This window comes from Phyllostomus discolor, chromosome 4 (assembly GCF_004126475.2).
Source record: "Phyllostomus discolor isolate MPI-MPIP mPhyDis1 chromosome 4, mPhyDis1.pri.v3, whole genome shotgun sequence".
Classification (NCBI taxonomy): Eukaryota; Metazoa; Chordata; class Mammalia; order Chiroptera; family Phyllostomidae; genus Phyllostomus; species Phyllostomus discolor.
The window spans coordinates 115716704-115741364 of record NC_040906.2 but is presented as its reverse complement, the minus strand read 5'-3'; the positions used below and the strand labels follow the sequence as shown (position 1 = coordinate 115741364).

Genomic DNA, 24661 nt, shown 5'->3' with positions numbered 1-24661 from the left:
ACTGACAGAAAATTGAACTGTATGGAAGTCTGACAACCAAGGAGTTAAAGTAGACACCTTCATCCAGAAGGGTAGGAGGGGCACAGTTGGGCGGCCAGGTGGAGAGGGGTCGCAGCAAAAAAAGCGGTGGCAGACCCTGGGCGCTCAAGGTGGCAGCGGGCAGACCCAGTGAGGCAGCAGATTGTGGAGGGGCGCAGCGCACAAGGTGGCTGGCGAACTGGTGGTCCCACATTTATGTGCTGATAAAATAGACAAAACTGGGGAGCGAGACAGACCACGTAACCCAGGGTACCAGCTCGGGGAAATAAAGCCTCAAAACACCAATTGAAAACACCTGTGGGGGGCTGAGGTGCCCAGAGAGACTCCCAGCCTCACAGGAGAGTTCGTTGGAGAGACCCACAGGGTCCTTGAACGTACACAAACCCACCCACACAGGAATCAGCACCAGACGGGTCCAGTTTGCTTGGGGGAAGCGGCAGAAGTGACTGAATTCCAACAGAGAGCGGAGCAAGTGCCATTGTTCCCTCTCGAACCCCACCACCACACACAGCTCACAACCCAGAGACTGGGTTGATCCACCCAGGTGAACACCTAAGGCTCTGCCCCTCACTATATAATAGGCGGGACAAGACAAAATAATGGCCCAAAGGAAAGAACAGATCAAAGGTCCAGAACAAATATAACTAAGTGATGAAAAAATAGCCAACCTATCAGATGCACAGTTCAAAGCGCTGGTAATCAGGATGCTCACAGAATTGGTTGAATTTGGTTGCAAATTAGATGAAAAAAATGAAGGCTACACTAAGTGAAACAAAGGAAAATGTACAGGGAACCAACAGTGATGGGAAGGAAACTGGGACTCAAATCAATGGAGTGAACCAGAAGGAAGAAAGAAACATCCAATCAGAAAAGAATGAAGAAACAAGAATTCAAAAAAAATGAGAAGAGGCTTAGGAACCTCCAGGACATCTTTAAACGTTCCAACGTCTGAATTGTAAGGGTACCAGAAGGAGAAGAGGAAGAGTAACAAGTGGAAAAATTATTTGAACAAATAATAAAGGAGAATTTCCCTAATCTGGCAAAGGAAATAGACTTCCACGAAGTCCAGGAAGCTCAGAGTCCCAAAGAAGTTGGACCCAAGAAGAAACACACCAAGACACATCATAATTACATTAGCCAAGATTAAAATGAAGGAGAGAATCCTAGACGCGGCAAGAGAAAAGGAGACAGTAACCTACAAAGGAGTTCCCATTAGACTAGACTGTTATCTGATTTCTCAAAAGAGAACCTGCAGGCAAGAAAGGGCTGGGAAGAAGTATTCCAAGTCATAAAAGGCAAGGACTTACATCCAAGATTGCCCTATCCAGCAAAGCTTCATTTAGAATGGAAGGGCAGATAAAGTGCTTCTCAGATAAAGTCAAGTTCAAGGAGTTCATCATCACCAAGCTCTTATTTTATGAAATGTTAAAGGGACTTATCTAAGAAAAAGAAGATAAAAAACATGTACAGTAAAAACATGACAGCAAACTCACAATTATTAATAACCACACCTAAAACAAAAACAAACTAAGCAAACAACTCGAACAGGAACAGAACCACAGAAATGGAGATCACATGGAAGGTTAGCAACAGGGGAGTGGTAGGAGGAGAGAGGGGGAAAAGGTACAAAGAATAAGTAGCATTCTTATAAGGTACAATAAGGTACATAGATGGTAGGTAGAAAAGAGACAGGGGGAGGGTAAGAATAGTATGGTAAATGTAGAAGCTAAAGAACTTATAAGTATGACACATGGACAGGAACTAAAGGGGGGAATGTGGGTGGGAGAGGGTGTGAAGGGTGGAGGGGAGTGAGGGGGGAAATGGGACAACTGTAATAGCATGATCAATAAAGTATATTTAAAAAAGTGTGGCTTGAAATGAGATGCTAAGATGGTTTTTGAGGGTACATAACCCACTATCTTCTTAGATCACCAACCATCTGAATAAAGTGCCCATAGAGATTCAATCCTTGTCTTTACTTGTTGGTTCTGGTAGTGACAGCAGCATGAACACCAACTTTTCTGGTTTCAGGGCTTAGGAAATTATGTTTAAAAAGCTCTCCAGGTGATTTGATGCATTGCTAAGTTTGGAAACTACTGCATTTGTAGTCTCTGTTACATGCTTGGATAATAATGTAGAGCAGGCCTAGGGTGGACAGTCTGGCGCAGAAGACGGGAGAGAGAGAACAATGAAGGACAGATAAGAGGCCATGCTATCTTGAAGAGGCTGAGAGAACAGCAGAGTCTGGTTTCTGACCTTTATAAAGAGCTGCACTATATTTTCTGTACATCCCTCCCCCCCTTTTTTTTTTTTTGGCTAAACATATTAGGGTGAGTTTCTAAAAGTACCTAGACTGAGACCCTGGGTGTCAACTGCATGCACGTTCGCTGTGGTAATCACAGAGAAGGCAGCTGAAGAAGACCAAACACACTATTTGCCCTATGAAAGTTTACCATCCAGGCCCACATAAACACATTTTATCAGTGTTCTATAATTACGGTGTCCAGCCTCAAACAAGCCCTCTTGCCTGTTCAGCAATCCTTTCTTTCCCCTAGCCAGCTCCTTTGCTCATTTTCCACAGAATCCTATTTCATTATTTTCAAAACGGTAAGCCAGGTGAGAACTCATTTAACTTTCAAAGCTACTACCTTACCTGTATCCCTTTTCATCCTTTCCCCCTTCTCTAGTTACAATGGAAAAGGCATTCCTCCTTCTTTTGACAAAGAACCCCACCAGTGCTCTAGAATTCATGTCCTTTTCCTTCTGTCAGCTTCGGAAAATGCTCAAGCCTTTCCCAAACCTTAAAAAAATAATGCCCTTGATCCCACACATCATTGCAGTTACCGCTGTCTGTTACCTTCATTTTTCTGAAAGTTGTCTGTACTCATTACCACCCCTCTCATTCTCTCCTTGGTCTGTTGCAATGGGCTTCTGCACCTATCATTCCACGGAAACAAGTCTTACCAAGGCCAACTACTGCCTCCTTCTTGCTAAATCTGTCAGCAATGTCCTGGTCCTTACCTCCACTGACTTCTCAGCAACACTTAACTCTGTGTACCTCTTTCCTCCTACCTGCAAAATTCTCTCTTTAGCTTCCAAAATGCTAAACCCTATTCACTTTACTCCTTTCTGGAACCTTCTGAGTCTCATGTGAGGACTCCTCTTTCTGTGTACCCCTCTTCAACAGAAAGAGGAGTCCTCACTAACATTGAAGTGTTTGGGGGTTCTTTTCCAGCCATTTTTCTTCTCTACTTATAAACTCCCTGGTCCATTTCATTCACTTCCACTGCTTTGATTACAGTTTATATACTGGTCAATCCCAGTTCAGCCCATATTTTGGTTGTATGCTTTAGTACACATTGCTGTTTATCATACAGTTACCTCAGAACTGACAAACATCTTGAACTAAACTCATAACTTCCCTTCATATAATATGCTCTATCTCACTGAACATGGAAGGTCCTGCTTATTCCTCCACGACAGCCAATCAACTGAAAGTTCTATCTAACTTGTCTCCAATCCATTCACTGCTCACCCTTTCTACAGCTACCAGGCTAGCCTAGGTCTTCATTATTTCATGCTTAGGTCATGACACTGGCTCCTTTACATGACACACAAGGCCTGGATAACTTGGTCCTTGCTCACCTTTCACACCTAAGCTTTCCACACCTCACCTGAACATGTTTTCCTTCCCTGCCCCTCAGTACCACGGGCTCTTCTCTCTCCAGGCTGTGCACCTGCTATTCCCCCCACCTCATGGTCTTCACTCAGGCCCTCTCTTGCTGGATAACTCTTCCTCCTCCCTTAGGTCTTGGTCAAAAACCACTCTCAAGGAAACCTTCCCCAATCATCTCATCTGGGTCAGAGTCCCCTCTTCACAGCCTGGCACGCCAGACTGCTTCTACCAGAGCACTTAAACACGGGGTGGCTGTTGGCTCATCTATCTGTCTCCTGTCCTACAACAGATGGTTGTGTCCCCAGGGCTTGGCCCAGGGATGGCCATGGTACATACTGAATCAATGAAAGAAACATTTAGCACAGTAGGTGATTAGACATCTAGTGAGCAGCACAAACCAGAAGTGTAGAGAAGAAATCAAGGGAGGGACTGAAAAAGCCTTTATTCTTCTAGAGACTTTGGTTGGAGCCCAAAAGGAGGGGAAAGCATTTAGCCCCGATAGGAAAAACCATTCAATATACAGGTTCGGCAGACGAAAGGCTTGCTTGAGTGTGGTTGGTTGGTAGGGTACGTGAATGTCTTACATGAGATGGAAAGCAATTTGAACATTTCACCTAAAACGTCATAGTGTTCTTGAGTGTGATATTCTTATGTTACAGAATTACATGCTTATGATTTTGTAATTAAAAAGGGGTGTTATTTGTGCTGGACCCTGTAAACCCATCAGCAAAGTCCAGAGGCTCACAATGAGTCTGGCCAACTCAGGGAATAATGGAGCCAGCTTGGCTAACCTGGAGGGTTTCCAACTGGAGAACCTCATCTGCCAGGCGGGCAGAAGTTTGTGCCTTCTCCTATGGCACAGGAAGCTCCTAGATGATCTGGTTCAGGTGAGGAAACATGTTTTAGGAAGATTAATGTGGTGGAAATCAGGCTTTCAGAAGAGAGCGAAGGCAGATTAATCACTCAGACAATTGTTACTGTTGCTAATTAGGATATGAATGAGCCTTGGAAATCATCTAGACCAGTGGTTCTCTCTCCTGTTTGCACTTTAGAATCACTTGGGGAGCTTTTGAAAAACGCCGATACCTAGAGCCCTTTCCCAGACTGTTTAAATCAGAGTTTATGGAGGTAAGGCCCAGGCATCCATATTTTCAAAAAGTGCCCCAAGTGACACTATTGCATAGCTGGGGTTCCTCATTTTCAAGGAGAGAAATCTAGGGTTCGGAGAACTAGGATACGAACTTAGACCACAAAACCAGTCAGTGGCAAAGCAGGACCTACAAGTGAGCACTGACTCCTAATCCAGCTCTTCTTTTTACCCCACATACGGCAGTCCCTCTTACAGTCTAGGTCGGGGTATGAAGATAGAAAAGGAGAGAAACAGAGAGCAATTTGATTTAGATCAGTGATTTACAACCAGTGTGCCACAACACACCGATGCCACAAGAATTTTGAAAGCATACATACCTGACTATTTAGTCAGGGACACTGGCCTCTTTTTCCCTTAGATTGTCAAATAAAAAAATGACAACAGCCAACACAACAACAGCTGTCCAGTGTGAATGAATCAAAGTCATACCTATTTTTTTGGTCAGGAAATTGGCAAAATATTTATTTTTTGGTATGCCACAGAATTTTAGTAATTAATTTATGTGTACCATAGGATGAAAAAGGTTAAAAATTGCTGTATGTGGACCAAAAATTAGCCCCATACTTAACCTGCCAAGCTCGGGTGAGGCCCGTGCCCTGGCCTTACTAACTCAGAGACCTGAAGTAACCACACAGGATGGTCTACAGTTAAAACTCTCTAACTAAAAGCAGTTCAAGGCAAGCAGTCATGTCCTAGGGCTGTATTTTTCCCTAATAAAGGTCATTCTTCATCTTACTGGGCCTGTTTGTTGCCTTTTTGCATCTACCTAACAGGCCTTTGGAGTGTCAGGGTCATTTCCTTTTTCCAGACCCCTCAGGGCACCATCACTGAACCAAAGCAGAGATCACAGAACCCCTCATTGTTATTGTTTTCATGTTGATTTTTTTTCTTGGCTTTTGCATAACTTATTTTTTCCAGAATTTTATTTATTTTTTAAAAGATTTTGTTTATTTTTTTTTTTTAGAGACAAGGGAAGGGAGGGAAAAAGGGAGAGAAACATCAATATGTGGTTGCCTTTTGCATGCCCCCCACCGGGGACCTGGCCCACAACTCAGGCATGAGCCCTGACTGGGAATCAAACCAGCGACCCCTTGTTTTGCAGACCAGCACTCAGTCCATTAAGCCACACTAGCCAGGGCTCAGAATTTTATTTTATTTTTTATTGAATTTTTTTTGCATTACTGTTTATTCCCTTTATACCCTCTTTCATGTTAATAGTCAACTTGCCTATACCTGCCAATGTAAAAGATGTGTCTATTCCTTTAAAACAAAGATTTTATTATTTCTTTTTGCGGGGGGGGGGGGGGGGCGGGGCGGGGTGGAGGGAGAAAAAGAGGGAGAGAAATGTCGATGTTTGAGAGATATATCGATTAGTTGCATGTCCCCTAATGGGGACCTGGCCCACAACCCAGGTATGTGCCCTGGCTGAGAAAAAAACAGGGACCTTTTGATTCACTGGCAGGCACTTAATCCACTGAGCCACAACAGCAGGGGCAAAAATTTGTCTACTCCTTTTGGTTTTTATCCAATCCCAGATTCTCCCTCTTTGCGTTCTCCCACCTTCCTAATTTATCACCAATGGATTTCACGCAATGCCTTTACGTCTTCCCCATTGATTCTGATGTATAAAATAAGCTTTAAAACTGCCATTTTTCTGGAGCATTTTCCTTAATCCCTTGAGAATTTGCTTCCTGGCAATTGTCCTCAGTTTGGCTCAAAATAAACTCATAAAAATTTCTACAGGTTTGAATGTTTCTTATGTTGAGATACAGATTAGTTAACAGATAAAATCTGCGTTTATGAGCAATTTGCCCAGCTCTGAAACTCCATCTTTTTGACTGAAATGGGAACAACGTGCTACATGTAGCCCCAGGGTAAGAATTAGACATAATACGTGTAGCCCGTGACTCTACCTGTTGTTAGTGATATGATCATGATTTTCATTATCATTGGAAAGGATGGATATGTGACCTTCAAAGAACAACTTGTAGGACTTGGTAACATATTGAAGGTTTAGGAGGGGAGGGAAAAACAAGAACATCTAGTTTTGAAATCTGGGGTCTGAAGACACAACAGTTCCACAATAAGGCCAGCAGGCTGATCTAGAGGGGGAAAGGGAATTCGGGAAGGGCCGGTGGGTCTGGGGACCTCAGCTGTGACCACTCCTGGTAATCTGTACCCAAAGCATGGTAGGCACTGCTCTCAAGGAGACAGGAACTTAAAGTAATTTGTTTACTTTTGTTTGATAGGCTAAACTCTTGTAAATCTCCTCCTTTAATAACTGGCTTTCAAATATTAATCCATTTATAAGAAAGTTTAAATCCTGTAAATTACTCTCTGCATTAAGAGATTTCAGTTTGCAGGGCTCCATGGAGAAATGGCTGATTCTAGGTCTGAAGTAAGGTAATTGCAAAACAAGCCCACAGTACCTTGTGCCACAAAGAGCTGAAGGGAAATAAGAACGTGTCAAAAGTATAGATGCCGGCTTAAGCAGGCCTCCACAGATCAAGCTTGCAACAATTTAAACACCAAAAAGAAGAATGAAAGCAACAGACTGCAACACATTAAATACAAAAGAACACATGAAGTTTTAGAGATATACATTAAAATATTACATATAAACTTATATGTCTGGATTAGATTCAAAATAATATTGGGCAGGAGAGAGTGAGTGGGATATGGACGGAACAAGAGCACTAAATTTTTCAGATGGTTAAGACGCACCGGACCATAAGATGCACCCAGGTTTTAGAGGAGGAAAATGGGGAAAAAAATTCTGAAGCAAAAAAATGTGTTAAAATATTTAATAACATAAATAACATAGGCCACCGTCCCCCACCCCAGAAGCCAGGTAAGCTACAGCCAGACTGACTATAAGATGCACCCGCTTTCCTCCCAAATTTGTGGGGAAACAGTGCATCTGATTGTCCGAAAAATACGGTAGCTGGTGAGCACTGCAGCTGGCTGAGCATGAGGGCTCATCACACTATTTTGTCTACTTTTGTTTGTGTTTAAAATTCCATGTAATGAAAAGTTTTAAATGATGTAAATAAATAAGTAAATAAATAAAAAGCAAGAGATAAGAAAAAGCTCTGTTTTATGGAAAAAAATCTCAGCCAGTAACTGTAGGTAGGATAATGCGATTAGAAAGTCATTTTGCAACCACTGCTGTACTGTTCAGGTAAGGATTACCAATGCAGTATCAAAGCCCTGGGTGAAAGGCTGGGGGACAGGAGAGTCACATGGTACTAAAACACCATCCTAGAAATCATTTCCTTACAAAGGGAACAAGGTACCTTTGAACACCTTGAGAAAAACCTGGTGGAGGCCACCTTGACAAAGTCATCACACTCAGAATCACAAATAATAGGTAAAAACAATATTGTGTGTCATGCCATAACCATTCAGTCTGAATCTAATCACAAGGAAACATTCTGACAACTCTACACTGAGGGCCACTCTGCAAGATAATTGACCCGGGCTGCTGCAGACTAAAGAGAGACGTGACAATAAATGAAAATAGTGCCCTGGCTGGTGTAGCTCAGTGGGTGGAGTGCTGGACTGCAAAACAAGGGGTTGCTGGTTTGATTCCCAGTCAGGGCACAAGCCTGGGTTGCGGGCCAGGTCCCCAGTAGGGGGCGTGAAAGAGACAACCACACATTGATGTTTCTCTCCCTCTCTTTCTCCCTCCCTCCCCCTCTTTCTAAAAATAAATAAAATCTTAAAAAAATAAAATAAATGAAATGAGTGCTCTCTGGTTTCTAGAGTGAAGCATTATTTATTATAAAGGACATTATTGGGTCACATGGAAGAAATTTGGTATAATTTTATTATAGTAATGTTAAATTTCTTGGACGTGATAGTGATATGGTTGTGTTGAAGAAGGTCCTTGTTCTTAGGAGATACCTGCTGAAGTATTTAGGGATAAGGAGTTAAGATCTTTGTAATTTACCTTCTTTTTTTTTAAATTCTCACCTGAGGACATGCTTATTGATTTTAAAGATGGGAAAAGAAAGGGAGAGAGAAACATTGATGTGAGAGAGAAATATCAATCAATCAGTTGCCTCTTGCATGCACCCCATCAGGAGACCACACTGGCACCCCAGACATGTGCCCTGACCAGGAATCCAACCAGTGACTTTTTGTTCGCAGGCTAGCACTCAATCCATTGAGTCATACCAGCCAGGTTCCAAGCTATTCTGGAACGGTTTTCAATTTTTACCAATTGCATGTTTTACTTATTTTTTTTTAATGCACGAAATGGTTAGATAAATGCTGTCCAGGTATCATTCTCCCTGTGAAGGGTGAGTTTTTAAAATTAGAAAACGAGAATAATCTGTAATTCTACCATCCCAGAGAACTGCTGTTAATATCATAGTGTATTCCCTTTTAATGAAGTTTCTGAATGTTTTATAAGCAAGAGGGTTTTCTATTATCTAATTTGCAATATTGTCTCTCCTCATCATTTGTCTAAAAGTGAAAACAATTTATTATTTTACATTTTAACATGCATTTTATTTTAAATGTGCACTTAAAATTATTTTGGCCCTGGCTGGTGTGATTTAGTGGATTGAGTGCCGGCCTTCAAACCAAGGGGTTGCTGGTTTGATTCCCAGTCAGGGCACATACCTGGGTTATGGGCCAGGTCCCCAGTGGGGGGCACGCAAGAGGCAACTACACATTGATGTTTTTCTCCTTCTGTTTCTTCTTCCCTTCCCCTCTCTAAAAATAAATACATAAAATCTTTAAAAAATTATTTTGTAAGCCATTCCCCAAAATCTTTATTTTTTGAAAATATTTTAAATGACTATATAGTATTTATCATACCCAATCATTCTATTATTCAAAATTTGGGTTTTTAGAAAAATTTTTGTAATACTTTGGTTGCAAAAAGTATCTATAGTGTGCTCTATCTGGAGTAAGAAAAGGAGGAAAATAAGAACATACACATGCATCTGCTTAGTTGCACAAAAAGAACATAGGTTAAGAAAATAATGAGATTGATGCATACAGGTGACAGGAGGAAATGGCAGGAAAGGATGGGGGAGGGGCAGCGAGAGGGGCTGGGGGCGAGGCTGCTCCGGGTACACTCTCTGCACAGCCCTGACTTCTGGGACCATGCTAATGGTTCACAGGAAATTGAACAGATACAATCAACAAGAATAATGGTGAACTATAAACAGAACTACATTTCAAATGAATAGCATACCAAGGGAGAAAAGAAAAAGTAACTGAAGTAATTTTTAAACACAGTATTCTGACTATATACCTTTAAGCTAAATACAGAATTGTAAATCAACACTGAAGTCTAATTAGTAGGTTTGTTTTTCACAGTATATATATCAGCAATTCTGAAATTATTCTATATTCTTGTATTAAGCAAATAAGTAAACATGCTGTGGGGATGGCTTTCCCACTGTAAGAACAGGGGGTTACAAACATAGAAAAGGAGACTTCAATAATGAGCCCTGAGGTCCTGGAGTAGATGGAAGTATCAATATGAACTAGATAATATAGGTTGGTAGATAAATAAATAGCTACAAATACTGGGTAAGTCCCAGCTGAGGCATCCTCAGCAGTATGTATACGTAGTGCTGAGAACTCGGTTTCTAAATACTGTTCTCCACTAGAAGAAATGGGCCCCTTAAAGGAATGGTTGATTCCAGGGCAGAGCAGGGAAAGTAGAAGATGAACATGGAACGTCCTGTTCTGCCAGAAAGTGAGGAACGTGCTCCAAGCATGGTGGAGACGTGTCAGAAGGGCCAGCGGCTAATTTGGAAGGGCGCCCACTGGCCATCAAGTTAAATAAGTATCAAAATAAAGATATCAAGATGGCCATCAAGATCATGAGTATCAAAATAAATGATTGTAACAAATTATAACCCATTGAATAAAATAGGAATCTGTGAGTCCATAGTGATATAAGCAAACATAAATAAAAGGAGAAGGAAAAGGATTTCCTTAGATTACAATGCCAACAATTAATTCAGAACAAATGACAGAATTAGAAAATCTGTATTTGGTGATCATCATCATAATAGCTGATTCAGTAATAACTGACTCAGTCAGGAATTATCGATGGAAGCTTAAACTGGTGTACACAAATCTGATGAGCAAAACTGTGGATATCTACACAATTTCAAACTACTTCCCAGAAGGGACATAGTAAGATGCACCAGATACCATTTTAAGCAAGTGGTCCAAGTTAACACCACCAGTAATGGGACAAGTCCGTATCGTGAGGACACATCATTTCCGTGGCAATCCTACTAAAAATGTATGACCTAAGTCTAGTCATGAAGAAATGTCAGAGAAACTCAAATTCAGGGACGTTCTATAATTCTGAAATAATTAGTTTGTACTCTTCAAAAATATAAAGGGCATGAAAGACCAAAGACAGAGAAACTTCCAGACTTAAAGATGTGACAAGAAAATTAGACAGTAATCCTGAATTGGATCCTGAACCATTAAAAAAAAAAACACAAAATAATTTTTCTTTTTTGCTAAAAGGGACGTTACTATGAAAATTGACTAGCTCTGAGTAAGTTCTGTAGATTAGATGATAATATTGTAATAGAGCTGATTTCTTGGTTTTGATAACTGTACTAAAGTTATGTAGGGAACTGTCCCTGTTTTTAGAAAATAAACACTGAAGCCCAAAGTAGGGGTCAAGAGGCAACATGACTGCAATTTACTCTAAAAATTTTTTTAAATTTTATCTATTTTTAGAGAAGGGAAGGGAGAAAGAGAGGGAGAGAAACATCAATGTGTGGTTGCCTCTCACATACCCCTAACTGGGGACTTGTCCTGCAACCCAGGCATGTGCCCTGGGCTGGGAATTGAACTGGCAACTCTTTGTTTTGCAGGCCAGTGCTCCACCCACTGAGCCACACCAGCCAGGGCTAAAAGAAAAATTTTGCCTGTGTGTGTGTGAGAAAGAGAGAGACAGAGGATGAAACAAATGTGGTAGGAGTTAACACCTAGGAAATCTTAGTAAAGGGAACATAATTCTTCTTTTAAAGAGATTTAATTATTTTTTAGACAGAATAGAAGGGAGGGAAAAAGAGAGAAACATCAATGTGTGAGAGAAATGCTGATCGTTGCCACTCATACCCCTCTAACTGGGGATCTGGCTCACAACCCAGGAATGTGCCCTGTCTGGGAATCGAACCAGCAACCTTTTGTTTTTCAGGCTGGTGCTCAACCCACTGAGCCACACCAGCCGGGTAAAAATTCTTTATACTATTCTTGCAAATTTTACTTTTCTATAAATCTGATATTGTTTCAAAGCACATCTTTGATACCAAAGTAATGGAGGACTCAGGAGGGTCGGCCATGGGGTGAAAGCAGGTGGGGAGTGGAACTCAGGAATGCACTTGGAATGAGTGGGAACCAAAAGCTAGGATGGGCAGATGGGGGTGAGGACCAAAGCTGATGACATTTGAGACTGTTCAGAAACATAATTCTCATGTGGTTTAGCTGACTGCCCATGGTTAATTTACCTACACAATGGCATGGTGAGAGCAGATTCTAGTACTTGGTCAGATCACAGTGCCCTGAATCCCTCCCTGTATGTGCTCCTCCCTGGTGCAGACCAGTTACTCACCAATGAGTCACACTGCATCCCTGACACTTTTTGGTTGGCACCAAAGAACCAGCCACAACTAGTACATGGTCATGTGACCTAGTGGCTTGCTAGATGATAGGTAAGTAAATAATCTATAATAAGCTTTCATTTGAAATGCCAATAATACAGTCAACCAAATACATATACAAAGTCTTCACTTTAAAATTGTCAATAGGTTCTGCAAGTTTAAGTGAAATGATGTATAATAAAATGAGTTTCACCACAGGTTAATTGATATAAACAAGAGTTAAACCCTGGCTAGTGTGGCTCAGTGGACTGAGTGCTGGCTAGTGAGCCAAAGGGTCCCTGGTTTGAAACCCTGTCAGGGCACATGCCTAGGTTGTAGACCAGGTCCTCAGAAGGGGACATATGAGAAGAAACCACACACTGCTGTTTCTCTCCCTCTCTCTCCTTTCCCCTCTGTCTAAAAATAAAAAAGAGGGACTTCTGGCCAAGATGGAGGCTAGATAGGTAGATACACTTTGCCTCCTCTCACAACTAAAAGAACAACAAAATTAAAAACAATAAACAACCAGAACTGCCAGAAAATTGAAATGTATGGAAGTCCAACAAATAAGAAGTTGAAACATTCACCTAGACTGGTAGAAGGGACAGAGATAGGCAGCTGGGGCAGACAGGATGCATGGCAAGGCGGCAGCTGGCGGTCCCACATTTGCCCAGGCGGATAAGCCAGGAGGAACAACTGGGGAGTGAGACAGACTATGCAACCCGGGTTTCCAGCTGGGGAAAAGAAAGCCTCAAAACCTCTGGCTGTAAAAATCTGTGGGGGTTGCAGCAGTGGGAGAAACTCCCAACCTCACAGGAGAGTTTGTTGGAGAGACCCACAGGATCCTAGAACATACACAAACCTGGTAACCTGGTAATCCACCCACCTGGTAATCAGCATCAGACGGGCCCAATTTGCTTGTGGATAGCAGAGGAAGTGCCTGAAAGCTGGTAGAGAGCAGAGCAAGTGGCACTGTTCCCTCTCTGACTCTTCCCCCACATTCAGGGCAACAACACAGAGATGTAGGTTGTCCTGCCCTGGTGAATACCTAAGGCTCTACTCCTTAAAACATAACAGGTACACCAAGAAAAAGAAATATGGCCCAAATGAAAGAACAGATCAAAACTCCAGAAAAATAGCTAAGCAACGGGGAGATAGCCAGCCTATCAGATGTAGAGTTCAAAACACTGGTAATCAGGATGCTCACAAAAATGGCTGAATATGGTCACAAAAGAGAGGAAAAAGTGAAGGTTATGCCAAGTGAAATAAAGAAAAAATATATAGGACACCAACAGTGAAGGGAAGGAAACCAGGACTCAAATCAACAGTTTGGAACAGAAGGAAGAATTAACCATTCAACTGGAACAGAATGAAGAAACAAGAATTTGAAAAAATGAGGAGAGGCTTAGGAACCTCCAGGACAACTTTAAACGTTCCAGTATTTGAATCATAGGGGTGCCAGAAGGAGAAAAGGAAGAGCAAGAAATTGAAAACTTATTTGAAAAATTAATGAAGGAGAACTTCCCCAGTCTGGCAAAGGAAATAGACTTCCAGGAAGCCCAGGAAGCTCAGAGAGTCCCAAAGTTGGACACAAGGAGGAATATACCAAGACACATCATCTTTTACATTATCCAAGATTAAAGATAAGGAGAGAACTTATAAGCAGCAAGGGAAAAGGAGACAGTTACCTACAAAGCAGTTTCCACAAAACTATCAGCTGATTTCTCAAAAGAAGCCTTGCAGGCAAGAAGGGGCTGGGAAGAAGTATTCCAAGTCATGAAAGGCAAGGACCTACATCCAAGATTACTCTATCCAGCCAAGCTATCATTTAGAATGGAAGGGCAGAAAAGTGCTTCCCAGATAAGGTCAAGTTAAAGAAGTTCATCATCACCAAGCCCTTATTACATGAAATGTTAAAGGGGCTTATTTAAGAAAAAGAAGAAGATAAAACTATGAACAGTAAAATGACAATAAACTCACAACTACCAATAACTGAATCTAAAACAAAAACCAACTAAGCAAACAACTAGAATAGTAATGAATCACAGAAATGGAAATTGCATGGAGGGTTATCAATGGGGAGTGGGGAGAATGGGGAAAAAGTACAGTGAATAAGAAGCATAAATGGTAGGTACAAAATAGACAGGGGAAGGTTAAGAATAGTATAGGAAATGGAGAAGCCAACAACTTTACATGTATGACCCATGGACATGAACTGGGGGGGGGGGGAATGCTGCTGGGAGGTGTGGTGCAGGGTAAAGGGGAATAAAGGGGAATAAAGAAAAAAATGGGACAACTGTAAAGCATAATGAATGAAATATACTTAAGAAAACAAAACAAAAAAAGGGGTTAAGTTCCTATAGAATCTGATCGTTATAAAAAAACAATGTTGAATGAAACGATGTTATTCAAGGACCTAATCTATATCAATTTTGGCGCTTATCAAATGTTTGCTATTTGCCAGGGACTATGCTAAATGCTTTCTGTGGATTATCTCATTTAATCCTCCAAATAACTCTGTGGGATGGCAGTATTATTATGTCCATTTCACTGATGAGGAAAATTAAGTCTACAGAAGTAGGGTAAAACCCAACTCTTAAACACAAATAGAATTTGCACATACAGAATTTATATTACAAATTCTACCTTTCCACTTTATAATTATCCAGGCATTTGTCTGATAAAGGAAATGTACCTGACAGAAGAACTGTTGCTGGGTTCCCGCTCCAGGTGCATTACTGAAGGTGCTGGTACATTTGGAAGAAGAAACTGGAAGACGATGAGACACACTGACCGGTACTGGAGTCCTGTTTGGCTGGGCCAGCTGATCTCCTGTGAAGTTCGATCCTGATGCACCTGACTGAACCGCAGACCCAAGACTAGGATGGGCAGTGCTAGATGAGCTGACAGGGAACCGACTAGGTCCTGACATGCTCGTCACCGAGGGCATGGTGGTGAAGCCCGGTCTTCCTTGGGAGACGCTGCTCTGCCCAGGTGACAGGTGTAATACTGTTGGTGATGCCTGCTGCAAGGGCATCTGTCCACCAACAATCTGAGGAGAGGCATGATTGACTATCACTGGACTTCCAGAGGCAGCAAATGTCTGTCCAGACACTAACTGGACGGCGGTGTTCTGGTTGTTAAGCATCTGTCCGGAATATGGTTGGTTGGTCCTGAGCATGTTGGAAGAGTTTCTGTTCAGCATGACATGTTCTGAGGCCACTTGGCCAGAAATGAGCTGAGAAGGTTGAGTCTGAAGAATTTGCCCATTTATGGTCTGGACGTGGTGTACCGAGTTGGAACTGACAGAAAGGCTTGTAGGTACGAGGAACTGACTTTGGGGTGTGTGAGGTTGGCCCATGGGAGAATGAATGACAATACTGCCTGCAGCGCTGCTCACTGCCTGTGAGGTGACTGGTTTTCTTGTGTTCTGTTGGTTGACGATGTTCACAGACATGTGTGGACCAACTACTGAGCCCTGGGGTGAACTTGCAGAGGCAAAAGAGATGCCTTGTTGCACGTGATGCTGCTGCATTCCCAGATTGTTCACATTGTACGTACTTTGCTGACCCATCTGGATAGGCTTTGGCTGGATATTAATTGGAACTTTATTTGAATTTGGTGCAAGACCCCTTTGTATGATGATGTTATGCACAGGTAAAGATGTCTGAAAATTTGTGCTGTTAAACGGAACGGTAACAGGCTGTGCTACAGGACTGGAACTTGAGTTCCCAAACAAGGAGTTACCATTAGGAGTCTGTCTATGAACCAGAAGCCCTCCACTCACATTTGACGGGGCTTGCTGTCCGCTGCCCTTCAATATGATTTGAGATCCATCTAGGTTATTAATAGTCATCATGGAAGGTTGATTACCAAATGACCCAATTAACTGTATTTGACCGGAACTGCTAAGCTGACTGCTATTGGATAAATGCTGGCTGGGAACACTGATCCCCACGTGTTGCATAAAGCCATGTTGCACACCCACTGTATTGCTTGCAAACGATGCTCCAACAGGCACGTGAGTCACCCCTATAGGCTGCAGCGTCTGACCTGAGTAATTAGAAACATTAGAAGCCTGAGTAAAGGATGCTGATGAAGAAGGATGAAGCTGAGCTTGTGCAAACTGTTGGCTTGAACCTATATTGGCATCCAAATATGCCTCTTCTGCCAACGTCTGTTCAGTGATATTGGCCTCCTGCAAGGATTTCTGAAGAATGTCGAAAGGTTGGTCCTCACTGAGATCAGGAAGAGGAGAAGACTCAAGTTCATCTTCAAGAAACTGAAGGCTACTTGAAAGTGGCAGTCCATCACTGGGCCCTTCTCCAAGCTGGTTGCTTACAGCTTTGAGGGATGACTTAGGATCAGCATTCTGAAAATAAAAATAAAAAGCAATGTGTTACACGGCATATCCAACCTTTGAAAGAGATTCTTATAAAAAACTAATCTCACTTTTGAGTAGGAATAAAGCATGACAGTCTGCTTTTCAAGCACAACTCTCCAAACTGCTCACCTTATTTTGAGAGTGTATTGCTTTAAAAAAATTATTTATGTTATATTTAGAGAGAGGGGAAGGGAGGGGGAAAGAGAGGGAGAGAAACATCAATGTGTGGTTGCCTCTCACGTGCCCCCTACTGGGGACCTGGCCTGCAACCCAGGCATGTGCCCTGACTGGGAAATGAACCAGTGACCCTTTAGTTTGCAGGCCGGCACTCAATCCACTGAGCCACCAGCCAGGGCTGACAGTGTATTTCTTAAGTAATGATGTTGAATGTTATTTTTGTAATTATATACATTCATTGCTCTGATACACTATTTTATAGAAAATATATAAATAACAGTAACTTAGTGACAACTACCTACAGTTTAGCTTCCTTTTTTGAGATACTGGCATAGAATTTAAATTTCAGGATTGCTTCTAGTCCAAGGCTTAAGAGGGATTCAGACCCGTGTGTGTGTGTGTGTGTGTGTGTGTGTGAAGGAGATAGCCATATCTGGTCCTTTGTACTACAGGAGTCGAGGCAAGTTTTGGAAGTTCAGGGTGTTGTTCTGCTCAAGGTTCAGAAGGTATCTCAGAATCAGCCCTGTCTTTCAAGGTTTCTTGGAACTTCCCCAGTTCTAACCCTACCACACCAGGCAAGAGCAGGCCAGGAAAAACAAGCTTTTCACATAAAATGAGTAAATGGTCAACTGATTTCTTAGAAGTAATTAGTCTATTATAATGCTTTAAAAACTACTTCAGCCCTGACTGGTGTAGCTCAGTGGTTTGGGCATCATCCCACAAACCAAAAGGTCACCAGTTTGATTCCCAGTCAGGGCACATGCCTGGGTTGTGGGCCAGGTTGGGGGCATAAGAGAGGCAACCAATTGATGATTCTCTTGCACTTTGATGTTCCTCTCTCTCTTCAAATAAACTCATGTTTCTCTCTCCCTTTCCCCTCTTTCTAAAACTAAATAAATAAAATCTTAAAAAAAAAACCCACCTACTTCAGTGTCCTATCCAAAAATAAGTCTATCAACATTTACTTATCCAGCACCCAGTTACATGTTGGTTTCTGTCCTTAAGGTGTCCTTAGGGAACAGGTATTCCAACCTGAGTCAACAATATGGGCATATGAAGAGAACTGAAAATGGTCATTCCTAAATAAGGTGTATTCCACTGGCCGGCAGTTTTTCCTGGGACATGCTGACATTATAAAAGAAAAGATATGGACTCTGTCCACCATCTTGGAGCCTGTGGAGCCTGCTGGGAGCAGGACTCTATAGAGAGAAACATGTCTGGAAGGCTGTAGTCTGACACCATTTTTGCTGGCTGTAAACAGAGTCTCTGGAACCAGAGGGGGCACGCAGCTCTTCTGAAAATTGAAGGTGTTTGTGTTCAAGATGAACCTGAATTCTCTCTAGGTAAGAGATACGGCTATGTGTAAAAATCTAAGAACAACGCAGTGACTCCTGGTAGCAAATCAAACAAAACCAGAGCATTCTGGGGAAAGGGAACTCATGCTCATGGAAACAGAGGCTCAGCTCTTGCCTAATTCCCAAGCAAGCTTCCTGCTAAGGCCATTGGACTCAGAATCTGTGTAATTCTATACCCTCATGGATTTAAATTTATGAAAAGTAAATGAATAAAGGTGGATTTTTTTCTCTTGTTAAACAAGAAGATATAGAATCAACAGCTATTTAAAATAAGGTGAAGACAGGCCCTGGCTGGGTAGCTCAGTTAGTTAGAGCATCATCCTGATATGCCAAGGTTGTAGGTTCAATACCAATCAGGACACACACAAGAATCAACTAATGAATGCACAAAGAAGTAGAACAACAAATTGATGTTTCCCTCTCTCCCTGTCTGTCTCTGTCTCTCAAATCAATTAGTAAATTTTTAAAAAGGTTACCTTGTCTCTAATTTAAAATAATAACTAACTAACTAACTAACTAACTAACTAAATAAATAAATAAAATAGTCCTGGCTAGTGTGGTTCAGTGGATTGAGTGCCAGCCTGCGAATCAAAGGGTTATAGGTTCAATTCCCAGTCAGGGCACATGCCTGGATCGCTGGCCGGGTCCCTCCCCAGCAGGAGGTGTGCAAGAGGCAACTACATATTGATGTTTCTCTCCCTCTCTTCCTCCCTTCCCTTCTCTCTAAAAAGAAATAAATACATAAAATAAAGTGAAGACAATGTGAATGTACTTAACACTATAGAACTGTACACTTAAATGACTAAGATGGAAAATTTTATGACATATGTATTTAACACAATCAAAACATTTTTTTAAAAGGGAGAAAAAAAAAAAGTAGATTGATCAAGAATGAGTGGTCCAAAAACAAAGCATGAGTGGTCCAATGTGCAAAACTGTAGATTCTCAGCCCTAAGTTAATACGATGTTGGCGGCTAGATGCTGGGAAAAACTACATTGAAAAGCCAAGACTGGTTCTTTCTACCCTCAGTCAATCAATCAACAGTTGAAAGGGGACTAATGTGGTCTCCATTAGCTGGACACCATCTTAGGACTTGAAGAATCATAGGCTTAAACATAGTAATTTGGATATAGTCTCTAGGCAGGAATCCCCTACTCTACAGGTCAGGTTTCTCATCTAGATGCTCCTGGAACTTGAGAATATGGGCTCCAGAACCCGGTGGCCTGGGTTAGAATCCTTGCTCTGCAACTCCTGGCTGTGTAATCTGGGAGAGTACTAACCTCTCTGTGCTTTGGTTTCTTCATCTATAATATAAGGATAATAACAGAAGCTACTTCATGGAGTTATTGTGAAGATTAATGAAGTTAATTATGTTAAACCATCAGAGCCACGAACATACTAAATGCTTAGTAAGTTTTGGTTATTATTTTTTCTCTTGTTTAAGATGAAAATGTTTAGCAAGTAACTACAATTAAGAATAATTTATTTAAAGCTATGTAATCCAGGTGCAAAACATTGTAATACTACTTTCTTAGATGATAACATCTGAGTCAGTTTTTAAAAAGTTGAGACTTAGGAAAATGGCAAAATGAACCTCATATACCTTGTCTTGACTAAGTTAAAAGTAGAAGGTATCAACATAATTCAATAGATTTTCCTTCGGTGTCAATTACAAAAAACAATGTAATAATTCTCACCATGATACAAAGGCAAGTAAAGCCTCAATTCACAAGGCATGAATGAGACAGAAACACTTGATCACTGCATTCAGTTTCTAATACTCACACTAGAGTTGGCGAAAATTGAATTTGAATTGGCTGCAGAATATCCTGCATTAGTCAAGTCATCATTGCTCTGCAAAGGTATAAATTCGACAGAGTGATTACTTTAACTGTACAGAAGAAACAAAATTTGTATCTGTGATGTTCTAAGTATTACTTACAGATTTATTACTAGGTCCATGCAGAAAATAGTTCAATGCTTGTGGGTCTCTAGAAAACAATAAAAGGGGGAAAGCAACAATAAATATGTTACCTATATTTAAGATTATTTTTTCTACGGTAAAAAGAAAATGATATATTAGCCTGAGTAAATTATCTCCCTATTTTAAAACAATTTTATTAGTGGTTTTTTGTTTTAATTTTATGTATTTTTTGATGTTTTTCTATTTCCTATTATCTCTCATTTCTGCCTACTGGGACTTGTTAGAAAATAAATTTAATAAAGGATAAATAAAGCATTACCTAATTATGACACCTATCATATTCAAGACTCTATTTGTTAATCCACACTATGATGATTAATTTTTATTTAAAAAACCCATCTGATTTTAATAGGCTTATTAGGTTGTTTTAGTAGAGCAAACTGCACACATTCAATGTACCCTGATTTTGGAATAGGCATCTTACCCAATAAGATCAAGGAGACACGAGTCGTCATCATCATCCATGACAACTGTAAGAAAAGGAATAAAAAAAAAACATTTTAGCAAAGTAGACTAAAGCCAGTAGCATCCATGCAACATAAAAATATGCTATATACTTTCCCATATAAATAACTGTACTTCATTTGAGTTTTTCCTCTAATTGCTTATTACTAATGGGGCTTTATTTTTTTGTGATCATTCAAGAGATTAAGTATTCAATTTAAGTAGTTTTTATTGAATTCAAGTCCTTAACTTACAAGTCAGAAAGGAATCTGGACAAATCAAAGAGAGTTGGCAGCAACCCCTCACACCAGATTCCCCAGAGGGGCTGTAAACCATGAACAGTAACTTCCTCAAAATGTGTCATGAACAAGGGAGAAAGAATATTTGTTTTAGAAAGAAATCTCATGGACACAGAAGTCTTTAAATTTTGTGACTGGATGTTTCCCAACATGGTGATCAATCTAGATTTCTTGCCATATTTTAGCTATCTTTAGGAAAACAGAAAAGTCGGCTCTTCCTACTTTTTGGACAAGAGGCACCACAGTCCCAGGCAGCACTGCTACAGGCTTCGCCCTAAAGGTCCCAGGTTCCTCCCGTAGCAGCAACACTGCCAACTGTTCAATTCCAAACAATCTATGTCCCAACACTAGAATGTTTAAAGCAGAAAGTCTCTACCCACGTTCACCCCAGCACAGGGCTCAGAGCTCCCGCCCTCCCCAGCCACCAGCAGCGTCTGCTCAGCCAGCACAATCACTGGATTCTGGCTCAAACGACAGCAACCGACGAATTCCAAGAACAGTTCTCCCCTCTCCTCCCTTCCCAGAGATCCCAAGATCCTTTAAACTTACACTAGTGATCCGACACATGGCAACTGCTTCACACCCATTTCGAGCCATGCGTGGAATAATTTACATCACGGAATGCCAGGGCCAAGGGTTCTGCAGCAGTTGGAAAGGGCAGTGTGTGTGAACGGCAGTTGGAAGAAGGAATGAAATCCTGAAGGGATGCCCAGAAGAGGGACACGCCCGAAGAAGGCAGAAGGGATCATTTCTACTAAATGTTTTTTCTCTGTTAAAGCTGCCATCTCCTCTCCATTCCCCCTAAATTGCTTATACTATCAGTCACAAGGCCAAACAAATATAAAACTGACTCCAGCCACATGGAAGGAAACTTGCTTTCCTCTGGAAGGGTCTGGAAAGGGTAAGTATCCCCTGATGTGGGACCTTCCCGTTGGTGGGTAAATTTGTTCAGTTGCTGAATGATCTGTGTGATTACAATCCAGTTGAGGGAAACTTCCGGGGAGAGGAGAGAAGAAGTGGGAGACAGGAGCAAGAAAAGAACGGCAGAGTTTATCAAAAGGTGACACCCATGGCTCATGCTGAAACGCGAGGCTGGCGCAGGGGAATTCGCTTTAGCACTAAGACGTGGGGTTCCTCAAGGGCACGCTAGCGCGACTGCGGGAACATAACGTGACTTTTGAGGAGTGAAAGTGGGCCAGAAAGGAAAAAGAGGAAAACTGTTATTAAATAGGTGTACAGAAATCTGTGTGAAGGGCTGCCCTTGAATCTTCTATTTGACATACAACTGTATTAGCCATTGCTAATAATTGTACCATGCGCCTGTCTCCCAGACATCACAATCACATGGACTAAATCACAGTTATGGCGTATGATTAAGCCTATAAAGTGGACATTATTTCTTTACTTCAACATGACCATTTATTTAGAATTTCACTATATTCTTTGTAAAAATATTTTAAGTGTCTAACAGTCTCTGGAACAAACTAATCAATAAAAAGTAAGTGAAAAATAACCTAGAAAGAAAAAACGCCAAGCCCCGTGACTCTTTTGCAACTATCCCAGCTTCCCTCACTACTTGACACTCGGTTCCTGGTTCCGCTAGAGAACAAGACGCCAGGGTTAACACTCAGACTGAGAAAGGAGGTCAGCACAGGCACTCCGCCCAGGTGTCCCTGCCACTGGGACTTTTGACACAGAGAGCACTTGCTACCCCAAAGTTCAAAGTGACAAGCTACTTCAGTAGCCCAAATAAAAAAACAATTTTACAACAGTGAATGCAATGAAAAGCCATTGCGCATCCCCCCAGCCAAACTGCACAGGCTGCTCCAACACACTTGATTTGATAGGACTCCTGGAGACACCAGCCCCTAGTCAGGGGCATCGGTCCTACCAGACAGACCTACCCCGTTCGCCCCCGCCCCTTGGGTAGAATTCTGGGAGCCTTTATAGTCTAAGGTGCCCTGAGAATTCTGCTTTTTAAAGGGCCATACTCATTTCAGACTTCAACAGTTTCAAATTAAAAGAACTGACTCTTACCTCTCTATCGCCAGCTTTACATGGTGACAAAATACAGTCACAAAGCAGCTAAATCCAGCAGTTCCTTTCCCCAGGAAAGGTCTACCAAAGCAAACGTACCTGAGTAAAGTTGTACAGTTTGAGGATGATTCTAGGGAGGGAAGATAATCTGAGAGTCAGGAACTGACTCCAAAGTAAGGAGTTCAGTTTTCTTTGAAAAGCTTCTCCCTTTACTTCTGGACTCTTGTTAAGGTTCTTTTCTCATGAAAGTAACAACCCTGGAATCACTAGATGGGCCTCTGGCAACAGGTGAATTTTATAAGCCTGTATGAAATATAAGTCCCCATCTAAAGGGAAATCCCTAGATCAGTGCTTAAAAGCTGCTTCTTGGCCCAACACACTCAAGCAAGACACATTCCCCTCAGGAAGAGCAGCTTACAACAGGAGAACCTGTCACAGTGAAAAGGGGCTGCAGCTCTTACAGAATCCTGGTAGGCAGGCACCCCAAGAGTTCAGAAATCACTGCCCCACATAGCTGACTACCACTCTGAAATTAAAGCTCATTTTTAAAACTGTTCCAGAGACAACACACACTGAATAATACCTTTAATTAAGACAACAGTGGATCCACTTATCTACTTGGTCTTTCCCAAGAGAGAGACAGAGAGACACAGAGAGAGACACAGACACACAGAGAGACACACAGAGACAGAGAAACACAGGGAGACACAGACACACAGAGAGAAACACAGAGAGACACACAGAGACAGAGAGAGACACACACAGAGACAGAGAGAGACACACAGAGAAAGACAAAGAGACAGAGAGAGAAAGAGAGAGACCACTAAATTAGGAGGAAAATGTTAGCCATATAAAGAAGGTGAGTCCATACCTTGTATCTTACACAAAAATAAACTCCAGATGAATCTAAGAGTTAAACGGGGTGGCAGTGGGGGAGGAAAAGAACCTTTAAGTACTAGACTAACACATGGGAGAAACTGTTTTTTATAATCTTGGAGTGGGGGAAGTCTGTCGTACGACAAAGAAGTCATAAAAGATGGATCAATTTGATGACAAAATTTTTAAATTCTGCACGATAAAAAAATATAAAGTCAAAGACTGAACCACCCAAAAACTTAAGTGGGAATTACATCTCCAACTCATTTATCACAAAAAGGGCTCTTCTCCATGGTATATAAAGAATGGTTATAAATGAGAAAAAAAGAAAGAAGCTACCCTGCAGAAAATCAAAGGGTATGAATAATTCATAAAAAAAGAAAGTCAGCCCCATTTATAAAAATAATCAACTTCACTTAGAAGTTTTTAGAAGCCCCCGTTATCCTTGGTTTCACTTTTTGTGGTTTCAGCTATCCAAAATCAACCTCAGTCTAAAAATATTAAATGGAAAATTCCAGAAATAAACAACTCATAAGTTTGAAATCGCATGTTGTTCTGAGTACTGTGATGAAACCTTGCCATCCTGCTGTGTCCCACCAGGGACA

At 41.4% G+C, this 24661-nt stretch overlaps 1 protein-coding gene across 3 annotated transcripts in view; it reads right to left on the bottom strand.

The window, feature by feature from the left end:
• The window catches only part of BICRAL (BRD4 interacting chromatin remodeling complex associated protein like), a 72902-nt gene that overhangs the window by 20266 nt on the left and 27975 nt on the right, over nt 1–24661 (bottom strand). The window contains exons 1-5 of one of the 3 annotated variants that reach the window (XM_036025042.1): nt 21693–22188; nt 20825–20870; nt 20359–20407; nt 20202–20270; nt 15195–16871 (exon numbers count right to left, since the gene is read on the bottom strand). In XM_036025042.1, coding sequence (XP_035880935.1) covers nt 15195–16871; nt 20202–20270; nt 20359–20407; nt 20825–20865 — 1836 coding nt within the window. In that variant the 5' untranslated portion in view covers nt 20866–20870; nt 21693–22188. Of the gene's footprint in view, nt 1–15194; nt 16872–20201; nt 20271–20358; nt 20408–20824; nt 20871–21692; nt 22189–24661 lie in introns of those variants that run through there. The other 2 variants (XM_028508714.2, XM_028508713.2) reach the window with 2 other exon arrangements.